This window comes from Artemia franciscana, chromosome 8 (genome assembly GCF_032884065.1).
Source record: "Artemia franciscana chromosome 8, ASM3288406v1, whole genome shotgun sequence".
NCBI classification, from domain to species: Eukaryota; Metazoa; Arthropoda; class Branchiopoda; order Anostraca; family Artemiidae; genus Artemia; species Artemia franciscana.
Window position 1 is genome coordinate 10672017 of NC_088870.1, and position 13552 is coordinate 10685568.

The window sequence follows — 13552 nt, forward strand, 5'->3', positions numbered from 1 at the left end:
ACTTTTCAGTTTTTTAACTGAAAGTAAGGAGCAACATTAAATTTAAAACGAACAGAAATTATTCTCTATATTAGAGGGGCTGCTATGTCCTCAGCCCTCGTTCTTTTCGCTAAAGTTTGACTGTGTCCTGATTCTTAAGAAAGACTACTCGAATACAAGGTCCCTTTGAATGATTTTGGATGAGAAGTAGTTTTAAAGAGCTTTAAGAATTTAGCATAAAGAACGAGGGTTTAGGACGAGGCAGCTCCCCCTTAAAATATTTAGCGTAAAGAATGAGGACTTTAGCGTAAAGAACGAAGGTTTAGGACGAGGCAGTCCCATAATATAAATAATAATTTCTGTTCATTTCAAGTTTTAACGTAGCTCCTTACTTTCAAATGAAAAAAAAACTGTTCTCTTTATTTCATATCATTAGAGAAACTAATGTAATATTGTGTTTGCATTTATCTTCGGCTATTTCAAAGGAATTACAGCCTATGTTATCCTAATTACAGCCTATGTTATCCTTTGTCTTAAGAGCATTCGTCTTGTCTTTTGTTAAGGTTGCTGCTGAGTTTCCGTGTTTCAGATCAACAACTTCTGATGAGAAAAGGGTGAGTGATTCTGAAATTTTAGCTAAGAACGTTCAATGCCAAGTTGCCAAATTTAAGTTGCCCAAAAAAGTATAAGTGGGTCCCCATAAGTGGGTCCAAAAAGCGGAAAACTAGCTGAAAATCTTATCATAAGAACTTGGTAGAGAAGTCGTGCTTTGAGAGCAAAATTCTAGAAGACGTTATGTTCAGGGACATTAATTGGAGGGGGCATTCACTCCTAGATATTCCCCCTCCCTACACTGAAAACGACCTGTTTTGGGGGTAGTTTCATAGAAAAATGCCTTTTTTGGGTGTTTTCATTGAAGAAATCGCAAAAATTGCAAATTTTCCCCCCAAATTATAAAAATACATTCTTACCCCTAATTTTTTTTTAAGTTCACACCACTGGTTATACTGAAATTAGGTTCTGGAAATTTAGCGAATTTTATTAAGCAAAACGAACAACTCACGTCATTTTGTGAGTTGCCGCTGGTATGTTTTGACTTTGCAGAGGTTTTCCTAATATAAATACAGTCTATGGAAAAATAAAAAACCATCTTTACAGTTACAAATTAAAGTTCCACAAACTGAAAATAGAAAGGTATTTTGGGACTTAACACTACATTCATCAAAAGGATACGTCACCCCATCTTCTTTCATTGTGTTTTTTATACAATCAACAAGTGAGCCGTAATATGACGGGTTGTAGATTGTTTCTGATGTGAGGATGACGTCAAATTTCTGTTTTTCTTCACACATTCGTTCTGAAAAATCTTTCCATGAACCAGAAAAATACCGACATTTGTTTAATGAGGAGGGCATATTTAACTTGACATTGGGTACTGTCCAAAGTTGTAAGACATCAATATTCTGAAATAAAGAATGAGTCAAAATAACCTGAAATGCATAAAAAAAGTAACAAAAAGCGAATCATGTGCAACCTACATGAGATTTATTTTAGAGAAAAAATTTCATTAAAACAATAAGGTTTGGGAAAAGGGTAAGGGTGTGCTATACTAAAACACGTTGGTAATCGGTGGTGTACCCAAGAGGAAATATTACAGAACGTCCGCTTTGAAAAAAAAAATATGAAGAATCGAGGACAACTTTGTTGGAATATAAATTGCCTATGGATTGATTTGGGCACTCGACTGACAGACCTTAATTCACGTAAGCAGTATGAAAAATGTAGTTCAATCCTATTTTCTAGAGCTATAACGACGGAAAGAATCAAAGTGCTGGGACACATTCTGCGGAAGAAGGATGACGGACTGTCATATTGTGCTTGTCGGCCAACTGTCTAGGGCCAAACGAAAAGCAGGTTGTCCGTGATTGGAGTGGGAGAATATTGTAAGGAGAGATTTAATGGAAATGGGAACTTTTAGGGAGAATATAAAGAGGGAGGTTTTGAGCATGTCAGGACTGAGGAGGAGCATGCGCAACTGTGTTGGCATCAGGCGGCTTGGTGCCGCAGTGAATTGTTAGTAGTATTATTAGTTTGATAGCAGCCGCATTTACAAAACTTGATGCAATAACCCGTTGTTACGTTTCAAATATAGGATAGAAAACGGTACACCAACGAATTTTAGAACGAAAAACTGTTAAGCATTCAACTTCAAATATCTGGTAATTTTTTTCTAAATAAAAGGCTGCTAATCAGAAATTCACATCTTTTTAGGACTTCTATTGGTGAACAGGATCTATTTAGAGCTCTTCAGACTAAAGCATATAAAAAAGCACTTGCTTTAACAAGTCTAATAGAATTAGACCTGTCTAATTATATTAGACGGGCCTCATAGAATTAGCCTAACAGAAGTCTATAGAATTAATCTAATAGAAATAGCGTTTCTCACAGTCAAAGATGGAGGATTAAAAAAAGATTTATCTTCTTCTCACTAAAGGGCCTCTAAATTCCGGAGTTTTCAATTTTCAGCAATATCATCCTTTTTTGGTCAAATAGAATTACGCACAAATCAAATGCTTTAAAGCATTTTCGAGTTAAGTGTGACTCCTTTGCATGCAAAGAGGTAGGTACACACCCATTCGGGTCCAGATCCCCTTTTGAAGTTCTTAGTAGACGATTTCTTATATTTTTATACCATTTTTAGGAACTCAGTAATTTTGTGCTTGGTTTAATTTTTAAGTTATGAATGCCAAAATGTTCTGGGGACTACAATAACATAAATATTTTTTGGATTGCGTGTCCTACTTTGTTAGAGTACATAGGTAGAATTCATTCGTATACTAATCGATTTGTTATCGCTTTGATCAAAGGAAATTATTACGTGGAACTGAAGCGACGCTGCTTCATTATATTACCGAAGACTTGAAAGTCACCAAGTGCCACCAAACCACCAAGCCACCAGCCACCAAGTCATTTGCACAAGTTTACGAGCCTGTGCGACAACGTAATTGACTATATTTTAATTTTATAAGGTTGTTTCCTTCCTATTTGTTGTCTTTTACTATCACTTTTATCTTAATTTAATTCCTTTAAAGGAAACACTTACATTTAGATTATTCTGAATTAATGCAATGCCTTGTAAAAAGGTCGAGAACAGTTTATTTGTTTGAAAAAAAAACGCGTTTAAGGATGTTAAGGACGTTAAGGATTATCACAGTAATGTAACGGTAACTATAATGTTTAAATTTTGAGTAACAAAAATAATACAAAAAAATACAAATAATACAAAAACAAAAAAAATAATAAAAAGATAAACAGCTGTTTACAGAAATTATCCCTTTAAAACCAGCATTTAAGGGTGTTCAAAAAGGCTTGGTAATCATAATTTCTAAATTTTTTGCAATATGAGAAAAAGGAAAACTGCTGTTAATTGAAATTCCCCTTTAAAAACAGCCGCTTTCTGTGTTTCGAAAAAAAAAACAGTAAACAGAAACAGTTATCTGTTTGCGTCTTCGGTTTACTTAAAATAAAACAGAGTTGTCCGGCAGAAATGGGTTACTTGTTTTTTCTTTTTTTCAGGTGGTTTTAATCTATTGCTATTTTTCTGGTGCAGTGCTGGCACTTTGCATTGACAGAGTAGGAAATTCTATTTACTACTACAAATTCTATAACACAAGCCCCTGATGTTATATTATATGTTGTGTGTTTCCAAAAATGCATAGGAAATACAAATGACGTTTTTTTGTCTTTTTTCTTGTTTTCTCTCAATTGCATTTCTGATGAAACGTACATTTTTTCGTAAGCAAAATACATGTAAAGGGAGGGGGGATTGAAAAATCTCCTATGCTTAATTTTGAATAACATTCAATGCATACCGAGCAAAAATTAGATTGATTTTATCTCAAATTTAAACTTGCATGGCCTATGAATAAGCGTCAGTTTTATGACTGAAGATTTAATGAAAAAATAGATGAAAAATACTGAATAAGAATATTTGTTAAGCGTTTTTTTTTCGATTTGATAATGCAGTATACATTGGGAGAGGGGCGAGAAGTATTTTTATCAGACCCTGTTATAACTCTCACCGGCCTTGTATAAATGTCCCTGATTGGAAATCATAAACTGTCAATAATTTGATCTTTACAACTACTACTGCTACAAAAAACTCACTACAGCACCAAGCCGCCTGAGGCGAACATAGCTACGCACGCTCTTCCTCCATCCCAATCTATTCAAAGCCTTCCACTTTACACCCTCCCAGGAGGTTCCCATTCCCTTTAAATCTTTGTTTATGACGAAGACAACCAGCTTTCCATTTAGCCCTAGACGGTTGGCCAAAAAGGACAATCTTTGGCAATCTGTCATCCTTCACCCGCAGAAAGTGCCCTAGCCATCGCAACTTTTCTTTCATTACGGTCAGTCAGACGGGTACCCAAAACAATGCGTAGGAAATTTCTCTGGAAAACATCTTGTAAATCTTCATCCGCTTTTCGGAGCGACCACACTTCAGAGCCATATTTGACCACTACCATCACTATACCTTCCAATATTTTGATCTTGGTTTGCAGACTAACTCTTTAAAAGCCAACTTATAAAAGCTAAACGTATGCATCGATTATCAAAAAAAAAAACAGAATGTATAAACAGTCCTCCTTATCTTCGTACGGACAGTATAAAAAAAACTCGTTTTTTCTTAAAAGAAAATATTCAGAGAATGCGCGCATGTGAGAAATAAATACTTCCAGTAGACTTCAGACTTTGTTATTTCACAACATAAAGATCATGAAACAACCCAGGAGTAGCCTATCCTGCCCTGGCACTTGAAGTTTTAAGAAGACTTCAAGCGTGTAAATCAAACAGTTCATGGTAATGAGCGACTATAAATAAGGAGCGAATCGGCCAATAGTAAACGAGCATTTAAAAAAGTTTTTTGATAACATTTAATCCATCTAAACAACTGGCTTTTTATGCTGATTATAAAATAGGCTTTAATGAATTCATTAAGTTTAATGTTACCCGTCAAAAGATACGAGCCTCCGAAAACTTGCCTGAAAGGCAAATATCCCGAAAAAAGCAAGTGACATTAATAAAAATCCCACCATCAAATTCAGCATATAAGAAAACCCAAATGTAGAAATTTTAATCTCGCATCCACAAAAATGTGGTATTTTGAATTGGTTCCGGAGGAAGGATCATGGAGACGTATTTACTTATTTGCTTTTCTCAGGAGTGATCGTACTAAATCAATGGTCCTAGAAGATAGGGAGAAGGTTCATTTGGGCCCTCTTCAGCCAACCCCTCCTTTATTCTAAAATTTTATAGCGCTTCTTATTCCAATTCAACGGCTCTCGTGTTTCTGCAGTCGTTCATAAGGAATTGGAATAAAAGTTCAAACTTTGGCGTAAAGAGCGGGGGCTGAGGAGCCCCCCCCCCACGTATACGGAATAATTCTTGTTCATTTTAAGCTTTAATGTCGCTGTTTACTTCCATTTGCGAAAATTTACTTTTTTATTCAACTACAGGAAAGGTACCCCACAGGCGTTCAGCCATCGACTAAAACACCATCTTTTATATATTTTTAGCTGATATCTCTTATAGAAATTTTTCCCCCATAAAGAAACTACACTACAAGACACTTAAAACGGCTTGCTTGGCGTTGTAAGTATTTTGAGGTTATTAGTTGTGTCAGCTGCCAAGTTCGACGAAAAACGGTACATAGCGTTCCTTTACCCTTGAAGTAGTGCTAATAATAGTATAATAATCAAATCTTAAATAAATTACAAAATAATAAATAAATCTTACATAGTCCTGGAAGTAGATACTACAGCCTTTGCTTAAAGCAAATATTCCAAGAAGGCCTGCACCACACCCGAGGTCTAATACTTGCGAAGAATTCTTCAAATCGCCACATTTCTCGAGAAAGAGAAGTAGATCAAGGGTACATTCCCATACTTTAAAACCACCTGAAAAATATAAACGTAACAAACGAAAATATATTAATGTCTAAAATTGTATTAGTGTTAATTGTATTAACATGACAAACAAGCATGTAAATAGGCAACATATTCTTGAAGAACTGTTTCAGCAAATTGGCTCGTGGTATTTCCCTAAATTTAAAGAAAAAACTAGTGCTTTACTGAAAACACAAAATCGACGTAACGAAACAGGAATAGAATCAGGAAAATCATTCAAAAGTTTTCAGAAACTAAAAGAATAATTCATAAAGCTGTCAATAGTCATTTACAAGATTTTAAAGCAATGTATTTTACTTTCGAAAAAACTAAAGCAAGCTTAGTTTTCCAAGTACTTAATTAGCCCCAAACCGCTTTGAACTTATAATACAGGCATGTAATGGCAGAGCTGTTTTTAGGGTTAGTGGTGCCCGGGAAAATATGAATTACAGTGATCCTCCCCCCCTGACTCAAAAATAAGCAAAAAAGCCAAATCAAAGTGAAAAAATTGGTTAAAGTGGGCAACCCCGCAAATACGGCATCAGAATCAGCTGTTATGGTTGCCCCCTCCCCCTTTAAATGGCTCTGATGTAATGTATTTTCCAAGGTTTATTCATGTTCCTTTTTTCTAAGAAATGATCAGTCTATGGTAAAATAATAGCGATCGTTTCAACCAGAATAAATGTAAAGAAAAACCCTCATTTTCATGGTCAAGCGCATTTGGGAATCTCTATTTTTCTTTTTTTTCAAAATTTATCGTTGTCTTAATATCCATGAAAGGCACATCTAAAATTTTCACGAGTTTAGATAAAAGCAAAAATGAGTTTTTTTTTTCTTTCTTTACACATATCTTTATTCAAGGTTTAAATACGAAACATGTACAAAATCACTGTTTAGCTGAATATTATGGCTTCATTTTGGTATAAGCTAGAATACATAATTATGTATAAAATACATAATACGGAATATATAATATATTGAACAGGGTTGGTAATCTCTTTTCTGACAAACCTTCTTTGACATTTTATACTGCATTCAAGCATACCTTTTCTGACTTATCAGCCAAACAAAAACTCCAGATGTCATCCGTAAAAAGCCAAAGGATATGCTAATCCAGCAATCTATTCACTGAAACGCTACAGACGACTGGGTGAATAACAACGTTAATCATTTGTGCCACACTTTAAGTAGTAGGCCTGGCCCACTACAAATCCCTTGAGTTATGTCACATTTCACAATTTCTGTCCTATTTTGTTCCCTGCATACAATTTCAATTTTTTTTTTCTATTTTTAAGAGATTGAACTTTTGGTGACACACAATGTAACTCATCTTGCGTTTCACGGGTTATCCGACAGCTACTCCAGACGTTTTAATTAGTAATCCCCGCAAACCCTGACCTTCACGACGTCAATAAATAAAGCTGTCCGGATTAATAATCCGTTTTTCTCGCATGAATTTGTTGCTGTCAGAAAAAAGTGTTACTTTTTTTTAACTTTTTCAAGAAAGAAAGCAAAGTTTGGCTAATAGCGAAACGCTTCTAAGAAATTTTAAATAAACGACACGTAAATAAGTGTCTACATATGTAGTAGTGTAGGCTATACTTGTTTAAATATTTTACTTGGCAAAAGAATAAGAGTTAGATCAAAAAATATTTTCATTGAAGCCTTACTTAATATTAAATTAAAAAAAAAAATTCAACTGAAAGTAACGAACAAGATCAAGACTTAAAACGAACAGAAATTACTACGTATATTAGGGGGTTCGCCTCCCATTATATAAATTAAATATTCAGTTGAAATTCTCACTTTGTTATCTGCTCAGTCGGTCTCTTATTAATCTTGAGCATGAAAGAAATTATTACTTTGAAGTAGAACAAAATAGGGCTAGTAAACTGAGCTACTTCCAAGAATAGCCTTTTCGGTAAGGACCATTTGGACATTGCAGACAAGCTCAACCTATGAAAATAAACCTCTTGTGGTCCAGCACGAAACAGTTGTCAGGTGACAACTGTTTCAGGTGACAACAATGAGATAAAAATCTGATCAATAGGACTATAGCCTTTTTTGAACCCTACATGAGAATCTGAAAAAATTTATATTTTGATCTATCCAACTATCTATCCTAAGACGTAATATCTTAGCAAAAACCTTACTACGTTACTTATGCTTATACCTCTATAATTCCCATGATCTAATCTATCCCCCTTTTAAATAACAGCACTAGAATAGACGCAGCCCAAGACAATGACCATTCTGTACTGTTCAATATAACAGAAAATATCCCTGCTATAACTGGCATCGATTTTTTCTTCAAACATTTACTAATAAAATGTAATAAAATAATAAATAGTAAGAATGTAATAAAAAGTGGAAATTCATAACACTTAAGTAAACCACGGAAACGGAATACAACTACAATATTACTTCAGAATTCTAAAATATTTCTCTGTCTAAAATATTTTTTAAAACTTATTCAACAAAACTAATTTTCATCAAAAATTTTTACCAAATATTCAAGTTTCGTCCATAACTTTATTTGCAACCCAACATTTTATTTCTTAGACAGAAAATATGAAAAGCGGGGTGCTGCGCTAGATTCAGGGAAAAATCACTGAATTAGCAAGAAAAAAATCATTTTTTTAAGATTAAAGACTATTGAAGATTGAACCACATAGCATCGATTCTCTTTATGTGTTATCTGTATTTTTCCGTGCACAAAGGTAAGAAAAATTATTAGTACTTTAAACAGTAAAGCATCGGGCCCAATTCGTAGTTATATTGGTTACGGAGGAAACAATTACAAAGATCAGCAAGGGAGTAGTCTTCCAGTCACGCTTAAAAAAAACTGAGATAGTGAGAAAAAATTGCCCTTTGTAGCTGATCTAGAAGTTGTAACTACTATCTCGATTAAACAAAGCTTGTTAAAAAAAAAATTACCGGAATTTCGTGCAATACCCTAATAAATAGCGTCAGATCAAAGCAAAAAGTTCAAAATTGGATTCAACATTGTCAAAAACCCTATACAGAAAAATCACAGCCCCCTGACTTGAACAACAAAGAAAATCACTTTTTGCAAGTTTTTAGAAGAGATTGGCACACAGTTGTAAGAAAATTGGGCAAAAAAAACATGAAGAACAGTATCATCCTGAAGATTTTATTTTCTGAAAAAGAAGAAGAGGAATTTTTTGCTCCAATTTCATCTTTTTATTATTATTATTTTGGGCAAATATACCTTCCACACTTAACAAGGGGTAGTTCAATCATAATCCTTATAAATTACAACCCTGGCATAGTTCTAACTTGTTGTTTCTTAATGCTGAAATTACAAGAAATAAAATATTCCACACTCCTTATCACAGGTTTCTAGCCGAAAAACAGAGTCAAATATGAGTAAATGGTAAATCGATTTTCACAATTTTAGAAGTTGCAATAAATAAATAGTTTGATAAAGCTCAATTTGACCTCAAATAAATTGCTATTCAAATGATTCTTTCACTACCCATTATAAAATATGTCCTGATTCTGAATCCAAAAAGTCTTCAGCTCTAGTTCTTCCATAAATTTGAGTTTTTTGAGGTTAAGATTGACGACGAATTTGTTAATGTAAAGGATTCTGCCCTGACATGACAACTCTGAATTCAGAAAGCGGTTTAGGGGTTTGATTTAACATCCACAGATACATCAGAACATTACAGCAGCTTGAATTGAGGTTGGTTAAGGGTGAGGTAGTCTTTTCCAAAATTCGTCAACTTCCACATGCCCTGAAAGACTTTCATATCGTTAATTCTTTGCCATAAAATTCTGCTTTCTCACTAATGCTGGAAGAGCTTACGGCAGACAGAGGTAGATTCGAGGAAAAAAAAAAAATATGATAATGTGGTGCTCTGATAGATTCTGGGCTGGTTTTCCCTGACATGGTCACGGAACAAGTAAAATAGGGTAAGCTCGCTTAAACACCCTTTTTGAAAGGATCAGACTCCCTTAGCTAAAGGTTTAAACTGAGTGTATCAACACACAAACCAATAATGGAAGTACAATACTTACCTTCATAAATTCCATTTACCAAGTCACTTTGATTTCCTTCTATAATATCATATACATCAGGGTTCTTAAATCTTAGACTCTCTACTATATCCTGACCAGGTAGATACTTCAGAGAAGATTTGTTTAAGACAACTTGATTGTAGCAGTTACTGCCTCCTTCATTTTCTTGACAACTTTCAGCTTCAACTTCAAGAAAAGGAACTTCTGTCTCCTTCGACTCTGACGACAATATAGTCTCTGAAATATAAAAGAAGATTAAATTTAGGCTTGGATGGAGAAGAGGGGAGGGCAAAGCAGAAATATATATAACGAACAGTAGCGAAAAGTTTCTCCAGAAACGACACAACATCAAAGCGCACTAGTTTGGGAAGGTTCCTAAACCGTCAGAGCAATATGTTCAGTTGCTAATTGGCTTTCCGTCGGATCGGATCATAGCATTTGTCTTGTACGAGCGCGGGGTCGGAGTCACGACCCCGTCACGTGAGCCCTCTTACTATATTCTATGACAGCTTGGTCGATACGATGACTCCTGGGGGAAAAAAATAAACACGCACCCGTGATATGTCTTCTGGCAAAAAATATGAAATTCCACGTTTTTATAGATAGGAGCTTGAAATTTTTGCTACAGGGTTTTCTGATGCCCTGAATGCGATGGCGTGATTTTAATATTCTTTAATATTCTATGACTTTTAGGGGGTGTTTTTGCCTATTTTCCAAAATCAGGCAAATTTTCATAGGCTCGTAACTTTTGATGACAAAGCCTAAATTTGATATAACTTATATATTTAAAATCAGAGATTTGATTACTCTGTGTATGAAAGGGACTGTTCCCTTCTCAACACCCTGCTCTATACGCTAAAGTTTGACTCTTTCCCTTAATTCCACTTTATTAAACAGTAAAACACTTTAGCGTAAGGATCAGGGCGTTGAGAAGGGAACAGCCCCTTTCATACATGGAGTAATTTCTGTTCGTCTTAAGTTTTAATATCGCTCCTTACTTTCGGTTAAAAACTAGATTTTTCTTGTTTAATTTCTGAACGTTTTAGAATTAATGCAAGTTTTATTTTGGCTCTCCGAACATAAATTATTAAAATGAAATTTGCATATTAATTATTTTTTTGGCTAAACAGCTTCTCTTACTTTTGATCAGACGATTTTGAGAAATAAGGGGTGGGGGAGGAGGCCTAGTTGCCCTCCAATTTTTCGGTTACTTAAAAAGGCAACTAGAACTTTTAATGTTTAACGAACGTTTTTATTAGTAGAAAATATACGTAACTTAAAAATTAACTTGCGTAACAAACTTATAACTGATCTTGATGGAACTTATATATTTAAAATCAGCATTAAAATGGGATTCTTTTGATGTAACTATTGGTATCAAAATCCATTTGTTAGAGTTTCGGTTACTATTGAGCCGGGTCATTCTTTACTATAGTTCGTTACCACGAACTGTTTGATGAAAGACATATCATAGAACATTTTTTTGTTATATATATATATATATATATATATATATATATATATATATATATATATATATATATATATATATATATATATTTACTAGCTGTTGGTGTGGCACTTTGCGCCACACGAACACCTAGTTGGTGGGGGCACTTCTTACCCCCCAAGCCCCCCGCACATGTAAGTCGCTACGAGCCATATTAGTTACGTGCCATTGTAGTTGTGTCCCTGTGTCCCATCTGTGAATATAGATAGATATACATATGTTTTTAACTACGTAAAACTTACTAATTTACAGTATTCTTCGCTGTCCCATTGACTTTGTATATAAATAGATTTTCAGGTTTACCGACTCTTGAAATACAACATTTAATTGTCCATGGGAAAACAATCCGTATTCAGATCTATACCGCATTTTTCTAATGATTGCCGTTGGGCTTTGATGGTAATTGCTAATCGAATATTCCCTGTGTCCCCGTCGTCATTTATATATCCCCCATGAGCCATTCCAGTGTCCCCGTTGTAGTTGTGTCCCTGTGTCCCGATCGTAATTTATACTCCCTGTGTCCCGGTCGTCATTTGTGTCCCGGTGTCTTGGTCTGTAATTTTTCTTTGAGTGTCCCGGTCGTCATTTATATTACATGTGTCCCGCTTGTCATTTGTGTCCCATTGTCCCGGTCTGTAATTTCTCTTTGAGTGTCCCGCTCGTCATTTATATTCCTTGTGTCCCAGTTTCCCGGTTTGTAACATACGACAATAGATCAATTGTGTTTTAAATTTGTTCACGATCCCATTCTATATATGTAGAAATAGAAGCAGTACGATTATTGTGAAGGCATTCCCAAATGCTTGAGAAATTTGTTTGCAATAGATAAGCACAAATCTTCAATCATAACTAAAGTGCATTTATAAATCTTTGTTGTTAAATCGAAGGTCATATCTGACCTTTCTAGCCGTATATGGTGGATTATGTTCTCGGCCATTTGCGATTTGTATCTCTCCCATAACTCTGTAGGAGATGAAGGATTTTGCCGGAAGACACGGGCCGTAATGTCATGTCTATGAACCGGCGAATGTCCAGGGTGTAAAAGCTGTTGTATCTAATCCCAAGATGGATTATATGTAAATGTAATAAATGACGAATTATTAATCTATAGGCATAATATTTCATTGCGCTGCATTTCTTATCCATTTCTTTTTTAGTGGCTGGATTTATCAATTTAATATTAAATTGATAGCCGTCGGCTCCATCTCAAAAAATGATAGGATATTGTAGGGCATCATATCATCGATGAGCTTAAGCAATTCTTTTCAACTGATTGTTTCGCCTATCTATATATATAAAAATAAGTTGTTTGTGGGTTATGTCTCTCGAGTGACGTCATGTCATCATGTCGTCATGTCATCATGAAGCTAGTTGTCGTCATGTTTGTTATGACGATGACGTCATTAAAGGTATTTAAGAAAATCGTTCAAAGACAAATTTTAAATTGTAAGAAGATCGTGGACGGAAAAATGTTTAATTGTAAAATGACTGAAGAACCTACAATGGCAACAGCCGAGGAAGCTGCTCAAACAGTCTATGCCAAAACACTTGCGGCTGATAGAGAAAGTAAGAAAAGAAAGCGTGCCGACGAATCAAAAGAACAGGGAGAAAACAGGCTTGAGGCTGATAGAGAATCAGCCGAGTGACGTCTGTCGAGTGACGTCATTATATGACGTCTGAATTATTTCATCATATACCAACTCAAAAACGAATGTATTCAAGCCGAAGTAGCAGAGTTGGTAAAGCGTTATGTTCCAGATTCCAGGTCCGAGAGGTTCCAGGTTCGAACCTTGGCTTTAGCATTAATACAAAAGAAGAAAAAAAAAACTAAAAAAGGTAAAAACTACAAAACAAAACTAAATAGAAAATACTAAAAAAACTAAAAAAGCTAAAAAACTAAAAAAAAGGTGAAAAACTAAAAAATAAAAAAAAAATAAAAAAACTAAAAAAAAGGTAAAAACTACAAAAAAACTAAACAGAAAAAAAACAAAAACTAATAAAAAAACTAAAAAAGCTAAAAACTGAAAAAGAAAAAACTCAAAAAAGGAAAACAACTGAAAAATAAAGGAGA

At 34.6% G+C, this 13552-nt stretch overlaps 1 protein-coding gene across 2 annotated transcripts in view; it reads right to left on the reverse strand.

Moving 5' to 3' along the window:
- LOC136029969 (histidine protein methyltransferase 1 homolog) overlaps positions 1-13552 on the reverse strand; it is an 86854-nt gene that overhangs the window by 16596 nt on the left and 56706 nt on the right. The window contains exons 2-4 of one of the 2 annotated variants that reach the window (XM_065708533.1): positions 9972-10208; positions 5779-5939; positions 1213-1442 (exon numbers count right to left, since the gene is read on the reverse strand). In XM_065708533.1, the coding sequence (XP_065564605.1) occupies positions 1213-1442; positions 5779-5939; positions 9972-10208 (628 nt within the window). Of the gene's footprint in view, positions 1-1195; positions 1443-5778; positions 5940-9971; positions 10209-13552 lie in introns of both variants that reach the window. The other variant, XM_065708534.1, reaches the window with a different exon arrangement.